At 41.0% G+C, this 20,550-nt stretch overlaps 1 protein-coding gene and 1 long non-coding RNA gene across 2 annotated transcripts in view; one reads left to right on the forward strand and one right to left on the reverse strand.

Moving 5' to 3' along the window:
- LOC138178252 (uncharacterized) overlaps positions 1-20,550 on the reverse strand; it is an 84,291-nt gene that overhangs the window by 14,029 nt on the left and 49,712 nt on the right. The window contains exon 3 of the long non-coding RNA XR_011172644.1: positions 1,994-2,339. This is a non-coding gene — a long non-coding RNA (uncharacterized LOC138178252). The remainder of the gene's footprint in view (positions 1-1,993; positions 2,340-20,550) is intronic.
- Positions 2,083-19,657, forward strand: LOC138178249 (LIM/homeobox protein Lhx9). Its single transcript, XM_069109909.1, has 5 exons — positions 2,083-2,360; positions 7,703-7,876; positions 8,987-9,219; positions 15,671-15,906; positions 16,568-19,657. Exons 1-5 carry the CDS (start codon positions 2,083-2,085, stop codon positions 16,820-16,822), a joined length of 1,176 nt encoding a protein of 391 aa, XP_068966010.1. The 3' UTR covers positions 16,823-19,657.

Here is a 20,550-nt window from a genome sequence, read left to right on the forward strand (position 1 = left end):
TTCAATGACTGAAATTGGCAGGATAATTGAGATGATCTTTATTGCAATTTAAGACCTTTCCATCTACTTGACGGTAATATAGGGATCATAGATAATTTGTTTCACTGTGTGTTAAATTAGCGTTACTGTGTAGATGTACAATGATTGAACAAAACAGATGACATTATGTCTTTAATATAAGAATATTGTTGTTAAGTACTTTTCATTCGTATTAAAGCTTTTTAACCCTTTTAATATAGATCTTTTTTTCGCTACAGGAAAAGATTTTTCTTTCATCAATTATTAACAGTAGAAGCATATTTTTCTTAGTGAAACATATTCCTCTTTATAACGAAGATATAATGTATTGAAATTGCAACTATTTTTATGGGAAATAAATTCCAATGCCGTTCAGCGCTGATTAGTAACTTATTAAAGCATAACCTTGCGTATATGCATCATCAAACGAGAATTTTTCTAAGAATATATCCAGAAACCGCACTTCATTCTATCTTACTATCAACCAAAATTACCCAATCTACTTCCCCAACACCCATATATATGTACGATTATTCTGCAATTAAACGAAACACCCGAACTCCACGACAAATAATAAAACAAAATCCGAATCGGAATATGAAAATCAAAGAAGCAGAAACACAGCTAAAGGAAAGAACAAAAGAACAAGAGGAGCGCGAGTAGAACAGTTGTAAATCAAGGAGCACACGTTCGGTCTAATACGTCGGTGACAAGCGGCAGCAAAACGGCGTCACCTTGTGTAGGAACGAGGTGTACGGTGATTCCAGGCGACGTCACCTTCCATTTAACTTACGGAAATCACGTGCGGCCCGAGCTCGTAAAGGACGTTGAGTTATTGTGGCGATCCGCAAGCTTCTACTAATTAGCTCGCGGCCGATTCGAAACCGAGAGAGCCACTGCCCCGGGAGTCATTCATTAACGGGACAGCAGTCACGAATTGTTTTCATTCATCGGTTCTTGCGTGCGCCGCCGCCGAGAAGTGTCCTGAATGAATGCGGGGCCGCCTCTCCATCTTCCTCCTCCGCCTGCCTCCTCCTCCTCCTCCTCCGCCGCCTCCAAGAGGAGGAGGAGGTGGAGGCTCCGAGTCCTTCGGCCACGGTGCTCTTTCTCGTCATCGTGATGACGACGTGGAAAAAAGTTCTGGTTCGTGTCGCCTGTGAATTTTCACCCGCGTGAAATCGAGGACGAGTGGCTCGACCAGCCTCGAGTGTCAGCCCGCCAAATACAATTGCGGCAGCAGAAGCTACCAGAGGAAAATTCATGGGCCAGTGGCCGGTACGCGATTAAAGTGTAAACGTTTTTATTTATCGATGTTCCATTGTACCGTTGTTCATTTTATGACGGCTGAAAATTGTATGTGGAGATTGCGTGAAAATTGGAAATCGTTTTGAAGGTTGTTTTATGGACGATGGGGAAACGAGGGTTGAAAATAGAATCTGTAACTAGTGGTAATTTCATACGAGTATATTATATCCTCAAATGCGAATTTTCTAAGCAATTTAATAATATTAACCAACGTTAGAGAATATGTATGTACATTGTTATGAAATCGAAAGTGTTACCCGAAGAGCTCCTTAGATAACACGTAATTTATATGAGGAGTAATGAAATCAAAGAAGAATTTTGTTATTAAACTGTTAAATGATCGTGGTAATTAGGTCAGGTATCAACAGTATAAAAAATAATAGCATAACATTATTCGACAATAGTAGTAAAGCATTAGTACAAGCTGATAAATCATTCATCTCAAGAAGCTTTTCGATACATACACACACACACACACAAGTATTATTATGTATAAGTATTATATATAAGCATTATATATAATATAAAAGTATTATTTAAAGTATTATATCAAGTATCATAAAAGTAACAAAATTATATAAATAGATTCAGTCTACTTAAGATCAACCCAACAAGTATTAAGTACAGCATCATTCTATTGAATATAATCGAATTTTACTTATCGATATACCTGAAACTGCAATAATTCCATGCTCCGAACTGAAGAAGCAACTACGTTTGTCCCAGAATGCGCCGGTGGTCGCGGCGATTCTCTTCGAGATGCTGAAGGAAGTGGGCTGTGGGAGCAGCACACCCCCGCCAGGGGATGGTGCCATCAGCAATCGGCAGATCGGCACCGGTGAGAACAACAACACCGATGGTGGCCTCGGTTGCGGGGGTTGCGGCAGGGAGATAGCCGAACGATGGTACCTAAAGGCTGCGGATCGCGCGTGGCACTGCGGCTGCCTTCGTTGCTGCCATTGCCGTGTGCCTCTCGCCGCCGAGTTGACGTGCTTTGCCAGGGACGGCAACATCTACTGCAAAGAGGATTATTATAGGTTGGTAGAAGTAGTTGTAAGAGGATTAGGGTCGGGCGACGCTGAAGGGAATCTTAGAACGTGATCCGGTCCGCGAAACTGCGCCAGCTACCCCAATCCTAGGGAATTTTATTTGTGGATTGAACCACTCAGTTGTTTCAAGCATTGTCCAAGCTGGTTCTTTTATGACTGGCGTTTTCATTAGTTTAGTGGACAAAGTGGCTTGTATTTGTATCGAATGCATTGAGTTTGAAATATTCTAATTTTGTAAGATATTGGAAATATTGGACACTATGATAGACATCCTTTAATGTGTAGATATTTGAATATCATACTTGTATTTAAATAAGTATGGTACGATATAAGTAAGGATTATCATATTTCAATCTCGATAAAAGGATAAACTCTCGATAAACAATCCCTTATTGTTGCAAGTTCTTCAATTTTTTGATTATTAGATACGATTCAACTATCTACAAAATTAGCTTGAATTACCTACCTTCTATTTCCACCAATTTTGTATCATGTGGAATTGCTTTTGCCATTAAAATTTATATCTCTTATTATTTGTAGAATTATTTCTTCAAAAAAGAATGGAAATTAGTTTGTTGTATTCTTTCGTTAAATCGAAGTAATAATTGAAAATGTTCTTCGTGTTCGGCTCTCTCCTTTTTCGATATTTCACCATACGTTTTACGACACAAAGCGGATCCAACCATTCATCGTGGTATTTTACGTCGAATTACCGGGATGACGCGCGAAATTAATGCAAGATCCCCAAGCGTTGGTTGCCCGGGGCCGGCTTCCCGTTTCAGTATTTATTGGGGTATTCGCGAATTTGCATAGGAGCGTCCACCCCGCTCAAAACTTCGCCTGGACCACACAAAATGTCTACTAATGGCCAGTTCTAAACCGTGCTTGTCCTAGGTAGGCCTAACCTGGTCCTGAAATTCCGTTGTTGTGATACGTTCACCGTGATAAAAACACGCGGTCACGATTTCCAGCGAACAACCTCTTTCCGCCATCGAATGACACTTCGTTTTTCTTCGCGTGGGTACGCCACTGTGCAGTTTCGATCGATCAAACGCATGCTGAATTATTGATTTTGGTCTTTTGAACGAGTACCGCACACACATACACATCCCTCCGTTTCCTACTTTCTAAATTCTGGCACAAGAATTTAGAAATTTAGAAATTTTTTGATTTTACCTTTTAATTTTCATAGAAATTTTATTAATTTTATAGAAAGCTCCTCTATGGAAACTGTAACGTTTCTCATAAATTTAATAGTGTATTTTGGGGGATTCGAATAATTTTTTGTAAAATATATGGATAAAAGCTTGTTTCTCAATCTTAATAATAGTCGAGGTCAATTTTGCCAAAACTATCTACGTGTCTTTAGTAATTGTAAGAAAATGAATTTGAAGTAATTCTTCATATAAATAAAGACGATTAGTAAATCCTATATTTGGTAGTTTTTAGTAGCTCCTTAAGCAAATATATATATTTATTTTATTAGGTATATTATTTATATTTATTATATTTATATATATAATGTAATATTTTATTCTAAACTTAAATGTGCATTACCTTGCGCGCCGATTAATAATATAAAAATTTCAATAGCATGTTTCATTGTTCTGTAAGCACGCATTTGAACGCGGAAGCTTGTCAGGGCGGTGCAGATTAAGATATTAAAATGCAAAGTCTCGATGAATGAAATTAATTACATTAAACGTGGTTATTGTGGAGATGGTAATTAGATGCTGGGAATCTGTTATTGTGTTTTTGCCTATGAAAACGGGTGTTCTCGTTGAAATTCCGAGTGCAGTTAACGGACGGCGACGGAGAAGCACGCGTTGCATAATTCCTGTAGTTCTGGAAAGCGTGAGAATCGTTTCTTCTCTTTTTCGTTTCGGGGTTTTCCCCTTCCTCATTCACTGTTCGTTCTTTCCTTTTGGCGTTAAGCGGATTGAAACTGTTAAATTGACGAGAGCTTCGACGAGAAACCAGCGTTAAATATTCAATCCCCTATGAATTATTCACTGCTAAAGTATTCTTGACCAACGAATAATATCAGTGGAACTTCTCCAATACTTCGTTCTATGCATGAATTAATTAACAAAGCTAAAGATTGCTCTTAGAAAAGAATAAAGAATTTACATGATTTCCCAATATGTATCTTTTTTCAGCGATCTTAGAGGCGAGGGAGAAGTATCGTTGAGTGAACGAAAAAAAAATTCTGTGGAGAATCACAGAATCCAATGTTCTTTTCTATACTGTCTTATGTATGAATAAATTAATGAACAAAGCTACAAGTTTGTGGTTAGAAAAATAAAATATTTACATTGTTGATCATTCAACATTTTTTATTAATTGATATTAAGGAAAATGGAGGGGGAAATATTGTGAAAAGAACGAAACATAAGAATCATAAGATTCAATGATATTTTCTATATTATTATCTTCAAGCATCGTTTCCTTGTTATTTTTGTAATGAGAGGAAAGGGTGATTATGTTACAAGCTTCCCCATTTCGGTCCTGTAATCATTGTCTAATCAGTGATACGTAGGCCGCACGAGCCCCGGTGAAACGGAATAATTAAAGGGAACAAAACGAGTTCAGGTCTGACGAGGAAGATTTTTCAACGAACACGTTGTTACAGCCAGAAAACTGAAACGTTTCTTTGCTGCGCTAAAGACAGTCGGAATAACGAATGCAACATTTCGCTGCGGCTTTAGCCGTAAGCTTCTCTTTACGAGGCTTTTTCCAGTGAAATATGATATTCCGCAAGCAAAACGATTCGTCAAAGAATCCATCCTCTTTTGGAGATGAGAATCGTATTTTTAAAGAATCTCTCTAGATACTAGAGTATTGGCAAATCAGTCATGATGTATACTATGAAAAAGATATGAAGTTATTTAACATATTATGAATGGATGACGAAATATCTCGCGGTTCATATTTGTAATATTGGCATGAGAATAATGTCATTAGGTAAATATTAATATTTAATTCTCAATAACGATAAATTCTTAGGTAAATTTAAAAAGCAGTGTCAGCTCAAAACTATTGCAGTTTAAAATAATTACAATCGATTATAACCGATAACCATTGCATGCTAGACATATTTTATTCAAAAGAATACAATCTGATTTGTAATCATACATCTAATCGGCAATGTCTCAAAATATCACACGTTGGAAGAAAAATACTCAAGCGAACTGTTAAAACGCAATTCCTCGTATAACCTGCTCACACCCATAAGCCACATCCTTTATCCTTGCCATCACAGCGATCCTCGAGTTTCAGAGATTCCAGACGAGGGTGGAACACGCCGTAGGCCGGTGTTCCTGCAGGCTGGAACTCCATGCTGCCGGTTCGTTAGAGAAGAATACAGCCGGCTCCCATGCAATATGCAACGATCCATATCCAGGCCAACCCCTTTGTCTCTATTTGGTTTTCGCGCTTCGAAAACTGTAACTTCGCCTCGATCGTCGACAACCGATATGAGAGCCTTGGCGAGGAAACCCCCACCTCCCTACTCTGTCTTCACTCCACCCTCTCTAACTCCCCTCTGGCCGCCTCCCTTCGCGGACGTTATGGTGTATTAGTGGAAGAAAAACGTAACCAGAGGGGGAACTGCATTGTTCTCCGATTTTGGTTCGAGCCGATAGTCACGAACAACGGGAGGTCACGTGCGCGCGCGAACGGGGAACAGTGGCAAGGATCGATGAATTCGAGCGACGATCGGGATCGTTGATTTTGTAATTAGGGGATTCTACGAAGAACGCGTGATCGAGAGCTCGAGGCTGTTCGAAGGAACCCGGAACGACGGCGACGCTCTTAGAAAGCCGGTTGCTACCGGTGAATCGAAACGGTTCCGTCGTATTAAGAGGGTTGATTGGTAGACAGATACCGGTAGGATATAGTTGAGTCATTGTATTCGTGGCTGGATATGGGATAGGTAAGGGGATCTTGCAGGATTTTCATCGCAGAGAAATATTCTTGTAGCTTCTACTCGTGTCCCCATGACAGCGTTTTTGTGGGTTTATTAAAAGTGAAATAGAGGCTTTGTCGAATAAAAGCAGAGTTTAGTTAATATCCAATGGATAATTAGCCTATGTAGCTTGTACACTCTTGCACGCAAGAATTAGTTGAGTTTTCAGATGAAACGCAACTTTGGAAAATTTAATGTATACAAAATTTGCTTACGAAAATATTTGGCTTGTAAAAATCTTTTGTCAGTAATGATAATCGTATCGTTGCAGTGTTATAAACTTCCAGAAAGTTTCGTATAATGTACATAATACAGACATATAACCGTAAACAATCTCTATGGTAAGTATACAGATATTTTCAGTGACACTGTGATTGAAATTTAAAAATGATGATGAATTATTTGTGTATTGTTGCACAACAATTAATAGTATTGACGTAGCACATGTAACACTTAAACTTATCGCAACAATATTCACGAGCAGACATTCTTGAGATAATATCAACTAGCGGCTGACCAGGCACGGGCATTACTCTACTTCGACGCGGATGAAAATGTAATCCACGTTAGAATTTCTCCGATCGAACAAAACGGAAAATGTTGCAATCGTAAATTGCATTAACTATACGTTATTGTACTGAAACTCGTTCAATTATAAAAATTTGTAGTCAGCACGGCGTGCTCAATGGCCTGATTTATTTGTTTGTATATTTACAGTGGATTACATTCGCTGCCTACGAAAATGACGCGATATCGATAGCAACATCGAAGCCAGATACAGTAAGATACAGTACATGTTATACTTGGATGGTAGATCTTTTATTTTCAGAAACACTTTATCCCAACAAAATAACAAAATTAAACTTTGGTCGGAAACTTCTTGCAGCCATTGTAGTAGTTAACGGCAATCACGTTGTACTCCGTTTCCTCATTACTTTCTCTATGAAGCAGTATAAAACGAGGATGATACCCTTTATTAGAAAGTGGATATTGGTGCAATTTCATATTTTTATAAACTCAACTAAAGAAGCGTAACATAGGTAGAATTAATTCAACAGTATTTTTATATTACCACTATTTACCATACTTCACTTTGAATATTTTACATATTTTCATATCTTACACGTATCCTGTATCCTTCTACACCTTCAAAAAAAAATTGTCCTCGAAGTCAGGTGGCACCACCATGGCGGTGGCAAATATTTATTGCTTCGACTATTGTCAAATTAATAATGCTACCAAAAAAATATGCCGAGCGCGAAGGGTTAGGTTGTATGCAAATACACAAACGTCTGATCGTTATAATAATAATTATCTATAAAAGAATACGTCAATCGAAAAGATTTGTAATTTTAATCCGTAGGTTGTTCGCCGTTTCGAGATGTTCGCGATGTCGGGCGGGCATCTTCGCGACGGAGCTGGTGATGCGCGCGAGGGACTTGGTCTACCACGTGGCCTGTTTTACATGCGCCTCGTGCGGCACCCCGCTGAACAAGGGCGATCATTTCGGGCAGAGGGATGGCCTGGTCTACTGTAGGTGAGAAATACGAGCCCGAATTACCATCCTCCAAAGGCCGTCTCTTTGTTATCAACGAGTTTGATGACGAGAGTGACAGAAACACGAGGCGCGTCGACGTAGGACACTTATTATCGTTCGCTGCTCGCCTAATGACAGCCCTCCGGCGCGGGTGAATCCGGTTTTTTCTATTCTCAGAAACAGGATCGAAAGAGAGAAATAAACGGAGAGAGACAGAGAGTCGAGCTCGACGCGCGCTCTCGTAAAGAGAAAGACGTCGCGGTGCCGCTTGCCGCTCCGCGAGATCGATTCGACCGCCACTCTCGCCGGCTTATCAACGCTGCTCGTGCGTATTGCGTATCGATCCGCGTTCACGATCCATCAGCAAGGATTTCACGCGAATAATCGTCAGTAGGAAGCTGAAAGTCAGTAGGAGAAGTTTATTACAGGGCCTATGATTGACAGAGTGATCTCTCAAGATGACTGTTTATGTCTAAGGAAAGAGGTATCGAGTAGATGTAACGCGCAACGCGCGGTAGTCGATTGTTTTGCAAAGAGGCCGGAAGAGGAATTGGGAAATTTAGAAACGAGCTTTGTTGTCAAGAAACTTAAAGTTCCATACAAAAAAGATTTTGACACGAGAATCAATAGCATTTAAATTTTATTTACCTGAAAGTTGGTTTACTTTATGTCTATGGAAAGCGCTAAATGGGGATGTATTTACATATTTCTCGTGCGACGGGTAGGATGAAGGAGCGGTTAAAAACTATAGAAGTAGATGATTTTCTCTGGTATGAAGTTTGAAAAATTTCGAAACGAAAGTTACTCGTCGAAAAACAAAAAACAAAAAAAAAAAAAAAAAAAGAACGGCGTAAGTTTGAAAATCGCGCGATCTATTTAAACAAAATTAAGGATTAACGGAATGGAGGGTTGCAAAAGGATCTATGATAAAACGCTGGATTCGCCGATCCATCGATTCGATTGTGGGCGGGAAGCGGTCTTGCCGTTCGTCTATCTCCTCTCGCGAGCGTGATCGCGTTCGCGCGTTCATCGAACTCGGAGGATAACGCAGGGTCGCCACTGAAATACTCGACAGCAAGGTTCACGAATGACGAGCTGGTCGGTCCCAAGACCTCACTACGAGTTGCTGTGCTGCGCGGGGGATTACGGGAGCGCAGCCAGCAATATTGAGGACATCGGCTCGCCAGGAGTGTCGCCGCTTCCGGCTTATTACAGCGCCGCGGAGCAGAGCCCGATCACCTCATCCGGTACCGTGCAGAAAGGTCGGCCCAGAAAGAGGAAGTTGTCGGAAGTCACCGGATCCGAGTTACCTGTCACGATGAGGCTGGCCGCTGGAGCCCTTGGTGAGTCACAGTTTACTTTTCTTTTCAATTTTTTATCATTTTCCGATTATTGTTTTTCTGTTATATATTTTCCTTTCGTCGAATTTTTGAAGATTGTTTAACTGACTCTCAATTGACGTTGTGTAGACCAAATCGATGATAAGAATATTTTTATAATGTAAGACCAGGCGTTAGGCGAGATTTTTAATGCAAAGTATTCTTGCGATTATAATTAAAGAAATACGGAGAATTTAAATACAGACTTGTTTTGTTCCTGTATTCTGTGCCTATATTTTTGCATGTTACATGCAGCCTGTATATTATCACACATTAAGATTCCCTATAAATTCATAAATATTCGCAGTGTATTTGTTGTTTATTTATCACTGCGCCACATCAGCTGAACATTTATTCAATATATGAATTTATTTAACGACAGTAACATTTTTTCCTTAGATAGAAATGATTTAATTAAACGTAAGAACGGCAGAGGAGTATTACTTGATCTGGAGAACGAGTTCCAAAAAACATACAGTTTCATCGTTGAGAAAGCAATGGGAAATTCCTGAGAAATATCGATCCCTGAGTTCGATCGGAAGGACGCGACTTCTGCGCCATCGTACCGCGGATCGATTAATCGCGCGGGCGACAGAGGGCAAAGAGAAATAGGCAAGGGACGAAGAAAAACGTCGGCCCCGGGGCCCTTTGTTCCTCCCGTCGTATAGTCGAAACAATAAAGAATTCACAAGAATCCAGTCTCGGCTGGGCTGACTGCCTGAGGACGCAAATACGTGTAATTGGCAGTGGTGAAACAACGCGAGAACGTAAAAGAGGGATGGAAGGGGTTGCCAGAGGGATAATTGGGCCGGATGGTAAACGGGGGTGTGCTTTCAAACGTAGGTCTTAAAACCATGGGAACACGTGGTACTCTCGTTCGTGATCTCGTTTTCTTTCATCTCTCTTTTTCTCTTCGTTCAATATGTGTACGCGCGAAACTCTTTTCCTCTTTCTCTCTTTCGAAACCACCTAGTAGTACCAGCTTTCTGTTTCTCTGCTCTCCATCCCTCGAATCGAGCAAAGTGAGTCGGGGGAGTTGCATTATTTGCCGAGCAATGAGTATAATGGCTGGTTCCTTCGGTGTGCAAACATTTGCCCGAGCTTTCGAGGATCGCGGACCGCGAATCGGCCGGAGATTGTTCTCGCTCGCCTCGTTAGGCGTTCCCTCATCGACATACAAGCGGAATTCTTCGACGGAATTTCCACCGGCTGTCTAATTGATCCATGATCCAAGTGTGCGAGTGCTCGAGACACGACACGGCCGAAGCGCACTCTTTGTTTCGCGTGTCGGACATGTGCCAGCCGGTCGAACGGTTTTCCTTTTCGAGAACCAATCGAACAAACGGCCAGCTACTCGTTCGCCAATGTGTCCACGCATTTGGTCGTCGCGGCTGCTTCCAATTGGACTCGATGCTTAAATTGGCCTGCTCGATACGCCGGAAAACGTTTCGCTGGCCCCTTTACCGATGAGAACGAAGAAACGAAGAATCGAAAAAAAGGTGAAGGAGTAGACAGTTTGTGAAGATTTGTGGATGCTAAACGGCTGTTCTCATTTTATATCATTCTGACATTTATTACGAGTAACGTAATAAATCCTTAAATTCGTATGCAGGCTGTTTCTGATAACAAAAAGCTAAGCATATCGCGGCAATCTCGCTTGGTTTCAAGAATAAATTTCAAGTTTCAAACATTATTATACACAAGGAAATTAAAATTTATTGTCCATGAACAAATAGGTTCGAAGAAATACGAGTACGTGTTCGCCACGTTTGATATTAAAAGTGCAATAAATTTTGACGACAAAGAAACAATTATTCTCTAAACCTTTCATTTTGAATTCTTCTCCGCTTTATTATGCCATGCAAGGGTTAATTCACCGAGACATTTACTACCCCCGGAAGCAAGATCGCACGGCGCGATCCCCCAAAAATCACCACCGCGGTAAATTCGTTTAATGCCCTCGTGGAACAGGCTCGTTTGTCGGTGCGACAACGTTTTCGTTCGCGATATCCCCGCGTCTCGTTTGTTTCACGATGTTTACGACGTTTCGAGGCCTCGCTCGCCATCGTCCCCGGTTATTTTATAATCGACGCGCGATCACAGAGAATCACTTTCGGGCTACCGGGGTCGGAATTTACGATCAACAGCCATAAAATCGGCCATGAAGAGTCCAGTTTGAGCGACGCGCAGCCTTGGACGGGGTGGGAACCGACCGACTGGTTCGCGTTTTATTGTCTTTATATATAATTGGGACACTTTTTGCCGGGCGATCCACCGGATCCCTCGAACTATTCCGTCTGGACGTCGGCAGGCGCGTTCGATGAATCGCTGGAATTGCGACCACGATAAGGCCGTCGTTTCTCCGCCACCGAAAATACCTTTGTCCACCGCGGTTACGGTTCTTGCGGCGCTGAAAAATTAGCTCCCTTCAGAGACTTCGTTTCTGTTTGTCCAACAGGCAGAGCGGTCATTTCGCGAAGTATATTTTCTACAGGTTCCGTGCGTTTTTGTTGGAAGATTGTCCTTAAGAGGTTTATTTAAAGCGATTTAGAATCGCTTTGGAGAAAGCGTTATCGTAATCGTAAAGGTAATTGTTTTGGAGAAAGTTGAAGGAGTAAAGTTCGTGTTGTACGTAAACTGTGAACGTTTACCCATTTATGGGGAATTTAAGTGTACAGAATATACATAACACGCGAGAAAATATGAGATAACCACAGTTTCAATAGAACGATGTAGAAGATAAAAAAAGGTAATAAACAGTATATCCAAGTTTCTTACAAAGAAATGTGTGTAACAATAATAAATAGCTCTCTTTTTTTACTAACAACATTGTTAATTTAATTTTTTATTCTTCATCTCAAATGACGTACAATATCTAATGATACAACACAGTTCAAATCGATTGTCATGATTCCTCCCGGATATCATCCTCCGATAATAGCTTTTTCCATCAAAATAACCATAAAGGGACTCTCAAACGTCGCTGCAAATTTCCCCAAATACCGGAAGAAGAGTTAACACGGGCGTTGGTACGGTCGATTTCACCGTTCGTCGGGGGATTCGAACTCGAGGCACGCCGGTCGCGCGAACGGAGAAAAGGCTAGGCTCCGCGGACAGTGACAGATGGGTATCGGTGGCGAGATGCATCGATTGGCCGATCTGGCAGGAAAAGAATGCTGCCGTGGCCAATACGTGGCCGCAGCCAGCAGAATGGCCGGCGGAACACTATAATGCCGCCTGCGTGAGTTTCTTGCCGACTCGAAGACGGCCCTCGTCGTCGACCATCCGTGCCATCCGCGTGATTTCGGCCTCTAGCCCGGACCTGACAAATTGTAATCTCATTCTTGAACCACGAAAACCGTCCTCGACACCCCATCTCCTCTATTCCCCTACCTCTAACTCCCGTTTACCCCTCGTCCTCCCGCCACGCAGGGAGACTCGGCTTGGGAACCAGGCCAGTTCGATGAAAAAACTTGCGTATTCCTTTTGCAGGGCCGTTCGCTCGAGTTTATTGATAGAGTTGGTTCTAGGGAAAGCGATCCGTTTGGGAATTGAACGGAGTCACCGAGAACCACAATTTTCTTTGACCTTTTTTGTGGATAATGGAACGAAAGATTGGAGGAAAATTGGGTTTTTTGGGCTGGATGTGATTCAACGTAACGAGTCAGAGTGTAGGATATTTCATTAAGTTTAGCGTGAAATTGTTGAGAAATAAGCGATGCTTCCGTAGATTGCAATGGTAGTTTGTTGCGTCATTTCATTTTTTGAAATGATGTTTGTTGTTATCGTTCCATCTCTTCTCTGCAAATCATGTCAAACCTATGTCTATATCAAGTTAATTCAAAATAAACCTATCTAGATCAAAAACACAAAGAATCGTTACTTCATGTTCGCTCAACCCATAGAAAATTCACCAATAAGAAAGTATTTCATCAACATCAACCCTTAGCATGTCCTATTCCAGTTTCTTGCAATACTCCAGTAAACTACCTCTATATCTTACTACCGAATCAAGCCTATTTCTCGAATAACACTAAAAAGCCAAGCCATACGAAGAACGAAAGAAATTATTGCTTCATCAGCGACCAATACCGCATACTACCCTCAACAAAATCAACTTTATAATCAATCCATCAGCACTCAGTTACGGATTCTCAACCTCTCCCTAACAAGAAATTCCCCAAAGTATTATACAATCCCTATCGAATCACGACTTTTCCAAACACGATGTCAACTTATATAGAAACAAAAATCGATGTCGTTCACCCCGGCGAACAAAACAAATTCCACTGGCGGTGTGGCCGTCCGCGAGAGCGGTTCTTCTCTTTTCTGGATCGCGAGCCAGAACGCGGAGAACAGCTCGTCGCGTCCGTAGGGAATGGAAGTTCGGGACAATAAACAGTAATGGCGGATACGTGCTCGGGGATTTACTTCTGGTCGGGTGTTCCCCCCGTCGCCCCATCCCCCTTGCGCGCGCTCGCCTGTCCACGAACGTCGCCTGGAACCCGTTCTTTCTCTCCGATTGAATTCAATGGTTACCCTCGTCGTCTTATTTATTGGATGCGTTCCTTCGCTCCGCCGGCGCGCAACAACTGCAACTTGCAACGGCACTGAACGGTTGCACACCGATGTCGTCCCTCTTTCGATGCTCTCGCGCTGCTTTTATCCACGGGCACGACGATGCTGCTGTTGCCCGAGCTGCAACAGCGCTTACGTGCGCGGAAATTCGTTTCGCGTGCACACAGATGTACCGCCGGCTTTCCGTGGACAGGGGTTGGAGGAAGAGAAGAGAACGAAGATCGATCGGTCGATCTTGTGGAAAGATTTAGATGGTTCGCGAACATGCTGACGCTGAAGAATCGGCCAGGGTTTTGGCTAGCTTTGAGATAAGACGAGCGGGGGTTGGATTATAGATGGAACGAGTAATGTTGGGATTTGGTCTTGAGCGATTGTTCTTGATATGTCCGGTTCGCTTCCTTCGTGGCAAAATATCGTATATAGGGTCGATAAGATGGAAGAACTTCGAAATAAACGATCTTTGAATAACATTAAATTGCATGTGAAATATCTTGTTGTATCATCACGATTGAAAGAAATAACTAGATGGTCATCTTTAGATAATTCTGTTTAACATCGTGTGATTGTTTTTCCTAATTGTAGGGCAAAATTCAGTCGAGATTTTCCCTGTTTTTAACGAATTATTTTAGTTTGAGGAAAATATAAAAGAATTATTTAAACAAGCCGAAGAAACGGGATTCCTTGTAATTCGTAAGAAAAATGATAGAGATATTATTTAAAAGAATTATTCTTGATATAACGTTATTTCTCGTTTCAATCTGATATATAAAGATTTGATTAGAAGGTTAAAAGTGCTTTTGTAAAAAATCAGGAATTTCAAAAAGAGATGAAGATAAGACGAGTCATATCTAATTTGTTGATCTGTTTCTAAACTTTCTTCGCCAATGGTGATCAACCATCTTTTATCGTCCTGAAAAAAATATGACCTTTTTTGAAGATCGCTGTTTGACGATTGTCGCCAAACAGAAGAACAAATCGTTCGATAGATAGGTCAGATAGTCGCCTAGTACCGATTGATGGATCACGAGCGTTCTGTAACGATCAGACTGGAATCTTCTCATTTAGCATCGGCCGTTCTGTGTCGTTCGATCGTCGTCTGCTTTTTTCTCCAGCTTTGCTGTCCAATCTTTTTACATCAAACATGACTGAACTTCTTTCGCGTATCCGATAAGCCGACAGGACTAAAAAATCTTTGTAACAGATGCTCGACACTCTTGAACTCTATACTCGTGTGTACGACCATTTAGTTTCGTTTGATGATTTATTAGCGCAGTACACTCATCGGTCGTTAATTTTCTTGAGGAAGTTAAAATTCAACCATTTTTTATTCCGCATTAAATTTCTTTAATGCATAAACTTAATAAATAAACTATATAAACTTTATAAATAAACTATACATAAACTTTTATCTTGACTCTATAGCTATTGCATAAATATAAAAAAAGATGGAAAAGTTAGAATTCAAGCGTCTTTTATTCTACGTTAGATCTCTTCTATACTATAAAAAATGATCTTCACATCGAATATGCTCTTTAGATTTTCATATTGGTATTTTAATCATCGCACAAATACAGAGAAAAACATTTGAACTGAGAGTGAGACTTTTTGTTGGTTTGTTAAACTCTTAAATAGATCATGGCCAGTACTACATTCATTTTATCTTATATTCTACGATAGTTTTTTCATATGCAGCAGTGAATCGAATAAATCAAGCTTTCGAAGAAATATCAAGGAATTTAATATTCCCTAAATTCCAAGCCATCCAATTAAATATCCAACAGTATAAACCGGAGGAAGGGATTGAAATATCGAATAAAGGAAGGTAATTTGGTTGCAGAGCTGCTTCACCCAACCGAACTGTCCTCGTCCATGGAATCTTTGGCGGCGTACGAAGCGTCTGTCGGTTCTCCCGGGCCGGTGCATCAGAGCCAGCGAACGAAGCGGATGAGAACGAGCTTCAAGCACCATCAGTTGCGGACGATGAAGAATTATTTTGCTATAAATCAGAACCCCGACGCGAAGGACCTCAAGCAACTGGCGCAGAAGACGGGGCTCTCGAAGAGGGTGCTTCAGGTAGGAAATAAATTTCAGCCTTGGTTTCCTTCGTCTCGAATCCAATTTTAAATCGATGTCATGTTGAAACTCCTATGCGAAAAATAATTAGCGATATGATATCCTTTTTCGTTTTATTAGATGCATATAACTCTGTAGAGCATCGCTTTTATATTTAATAAGATGTTAACAGGTTGAGCATCTTTTCGTAACGTATAATAGAAATGAGATTGATAATTAATTTAAAAAGAGTATGCAATAATTTAATTTTTCTTCAATATTGCATTTTCTTCTTTAGCTATATTCATATACAGTCATTTTTAATTATATTTAAGTATATTCAAAAGAAATTCAATATCATGGAGGAAAACTTGAGATAATCGGCACGACACAGCAAGGAAATAAGCACAGTAACCTTAATTGTGTAATATATGTAATAATTAAATTTTTATTTGATTTTGTATATTCCCATCACCTATATTCGCATAGGATCATTCCTAATTTCAAAAAATCGACACATATTTTCCAAACTTAAATTACTATCATACAATATCCATTAGCTACTTCTATCATTTTTGTGACCATTCTTTTTCATCGCACTACATTCAATAGAAAAACTGTCTAAGAATGTGCTCGAAGCGAGGGAATAACGAGTCCTGAGTAAGGTTCTCGGTTCGTGCAGGTTTGGTTCCAAAATGCCCGCGCGAAATGGCGACGGAACATGATGAGGCAGGAGGGCAACACGACGACGAGCAACGTGGGGTGTCCAGGTACGCCTGTGCCGTCGAACACGGCCGGCTCGCCGAACGTAGGACCGGCAGCCAGCATCCTAGGGGACAGCAACAGCATGCCGTCGACCTCGATGGAGGAGCTCCACGCTCTTCATCACCTACATTCCGGCGTTTCCTCTCAGGTCTCGTTCTCCGATCTTTACTGACGACGGCTTGAGATGGAGGAAGACAGCTACAGCAGCCTTTCCAGCCATCTTGGATGAAGGATCGCCGCGTCTTTCTTTTGGGATCGATTTTCGCCGCGTTCAATTTCAGAGGAAAAACGTGCTCCTCCGGAATCGATTCGATTTTCATCTCCATTTCTGCTCGAGATTTTCGACGTTGATCGTTGACCAACGGACGAACCACATTCTGGTTCCATAAAGATGCATAGAAGGATGCATTTCTGTTAGCGTTTCACGCGATTCCTCCTCTGAATAGCGGAAGAATCGAATTCTGGGCGATGAGATTTATCGCTGAATCTTTGACGAATTTCCTGGTGAGTAATAAATCCCAATGTTTTCCAGTTGGTAGGCTTAGATTTATTTGTATACTAAAGACACTGATCTGTTTAACGATCCCGATTAAACTTGTTTGTTAGAAAGCCAACGTTTCTTAATTAATAAGCGACACGTGGTGAATGAAGACGTTTACAATCGCTAATGGGTTGCGAACAGTTTCTGCCTACGAGCTTGTCAAATCCCCGCAATTATCGCATTCGTTCAAGCAAAACCGACTATTAAACGCCTTTCAACGATTATACTTAAACAATCTGCAAACGTCAATTACACGTAACAAACGGTCGTTCATCGATCACCAACCTCAATTTACGTGGCGAGCCACACGCTAAAAACGATCTATCGATTCATCAACTGCCCATAGATCGCTTCATAAACGAATCGAATCAAACAATTTTTGGATCTATCTAAAAACATACAATCGGCTCACCACTGCTCACCAAGAAATGGTCAAGGTTCGCGATAAAAGGCAGATAAAGTTACGCCAACAGCGTTTTAGCTGAAACGGATTATGTTTAAGTAATCAGTGATAATAATCATAGTTCCATGCACATCCGAATTACCAAAGGTACTAGGCGATAGTTTGTCTCGCTAGCGAAAGCGTGAATCGGGTTTGGGTGCTGAAAGTTGAGGCACCATCGAAGGATTCGTCGAAATAGGGGGAAGAAACGGCCTTGTTCCACAGCGATAAAACTGTCCCATGGCGTTCTTTGGATCGAAAGGCTAAGGAGGGTTCCGACAGAATGGGCGTAGCTCTCCTCTAGCGTGTAATTATATTATACCGCAGGATTATTTCATTTGTTCCAACTGGTCCGGCTTTGAGTCTTTAAATGGCTATTTCGTGCAATTGATTCTTGGAGCGGTTTCACACTAACGATTTCTATCTTATTTAATTGTTATTTCGCCGCGCGATATATCGGTGTAAAGAAATGGCGACATATCTGGCATTTCTTATCTTTAATTTATTATTACTTTGCAGAATGCATTGATTAATTAAATCGTGAAAAAAAAATCTTGCTCATACAGCATCTTGCGTTTTAGTTTTGTGTTCGATGGTTTGAAAATGTGAAATGATCGTGATGGATCGATATAGCCCAAAATTGTATCGATATCTCGATAGTGTTCCTCTTCTGTAGCATCCTGATCCGACTTTGCGCGCTGCTTCACTCCTCCTTTTTAGCCAAAAACCGTGTCACGAAGACACTTTTTGATAACGGCGATTTACGGGCTAGAGAATCGCGAACGACAGGTGTGGTAAAACGGCGTTCCTCTCCTCGTGCCAAAAACGTACGTACATACGAGTAGCTAAGATACGAGTTCTTTTTGTACGGTGTCAAGCGAATCCAAGGTAATTGCAAGATTTTTCAAATAAAATTATTATTTTTCTTTTTCAATTAATCTCGAATAAGCGTGATGTCTTCGTATTTTGCAATTGATCGCTTATCATTACGAAAAATGAAGAAGTTAAGAAAAGAAGGAAGGATCGTAGAAACGAAGGGATTCTTCATCTAGTCAAATGGATCTACGATCTTTGGATTCGATCGACACGAAATACACTCATTCGACCACTGACGACACGGTATGTATATTATAGATAATGAAAATTAGCGAACAGATCGCAAAGTCTTTAGCCAGGCGTAAGCAACATAGTAAAACGCTTGGGATTATCGAGTATCCTAAGTGCGATCATCAACGTGTAGCAAAGTGATGGACGTTGAGAACCGAGAAAGAAGAGAACCAGAGTAAAAAGAAAAAAAGAAAGAAACGAATTATCGATGCGGACTTTCATCGCGTGACACACGCGTGCGTCGCATTTTCGACATGACGTTAAAAAAGGACAGAAAAGAAAAAAAAAGATAGAAACGAGGATTCCTATGATGAGAAGAAGAAATTTATTTGTAACAATCGAGAACTTATAATTTTTATATATATACGTCGTAATTAGAAAATGATATTTATCGACTGCAAGCGACAAGACGTTTCGATGATAAATGATCGTTCTGATGGAATTCTAAATCCCGTGATTCCTTTTACCGAAATGAAAATTTCCTTCCTTGCCCCGCGGATAACATCTCGTCAATTATCGCGATGGACCGCCGACCACAGCGGTTTTTCTAACATCTTTCCACATTTTGCCACACAACACCCGTCGAGTCGGGAATAGTCTGCATAGTCGGCAAAGTGGCGGCAGTCGCATGTTAGGCATGTGTAGCATAGCGATGATTTAATGTACGTCAGCGTCTTAAAATCGAAACAAGAAAAATAAAACAGACACACACACACATACGCATATGGGTGAACCAATTATGTAAAACTGTATAGATGAAATTAATGTGCAGCATTCGAGTGCGACTATTATCGTATAATAAATAGTTACGTACATCTGGACTTTAAAAATGCTGTTGCTCATTTCCTGTTTTATATTATCCATAATTTCCTCCGCTTTCCTCCATTTATTATATTTTCTTTATCCCGTTGAGCTGATCGGAAAATAATGTTAATTTTGTGAATACGAAATCGATTATTGTTCCTATTTCTATTTTTAATTTCCTCTTTCAGCCTATTTGTCTTACTTTTAAAGGATGGTAATTCAAAAACTCTCTATCTTCGCATAGACAAGAGTCAACGTTATTTTCCCACTAATTCAAGACAAAGTAAATTAAAGAAACCATCAGAAATACGAGAAAGAAGAACCCGGGCGAAAAACGAAGTTACCAAAATCACCCCCAATCGGAGGAGCAAAGGATCCCACGAGTCTCGTTCCGTTCTTAATTGAATAGCAAATTAAGCCCCTATCCCTGGCCAAAAAGAGACGTCGAGGTCCGAAGCTGGAGACGCGGCCTCCAAAAAGTTACTCTTCGAACGTACGGATAATATCCAGACACGGTATCATGAAACGTGAATTTTATTCATCTTACGCTATGCATCTTCCGTGTCTCGGCCCTCGGCCAAAAGGATCCCGCTTAAATTCCCAGTCTTGATAATCATGTTCCTGCGTAATATCAATAACCACTTTGCGAGATATTCTCCATGACCCGTCTTCATATGGTTTGTCTGTCCGTATTTCCGCCACACGCGATCCGGTCGCGGCGAGATCTGGCCGTGGAGAACAAGTGCGAGTTCTAATTAGCATCAAATTAGGTATTTAAGGATTTCACGTTCGTGCGTGAACGAATTACGGAGAGGGGTAGAGTGTGTAAGTAGTGGGAGAAGGTTGAAAGCGGAGGAGAAAAGGGATTCGACGTTCAAAGAAGAAGAAGGAGATGGAGAAGAAGAAGAAGAAGAAGGTGAAGAAGGAGAAGCAGAAGAAGAAGAAGACGAGGAAGAGGAACGGTAGAGGAGAAAGAAGAGGAAGAGGAGGAAGGTCGAGAGGCGGA

The sequence above is a fragment of the Bombus flavifrons genome, chromosome 3 (assembly GCF_040668555.2).
Source record: "Bombus flavifrons isolate JBK064 chromosome 3, iyBomFlav1_principal, whole genome shotgun sequence".
In the NCBI taxonomy this organism is placed as follows: Eukaryota; Metazoa; Arthropoda; class Insecta; order Hymenoptera; family Apidae; genus Bombus; species Bombus flavifrons.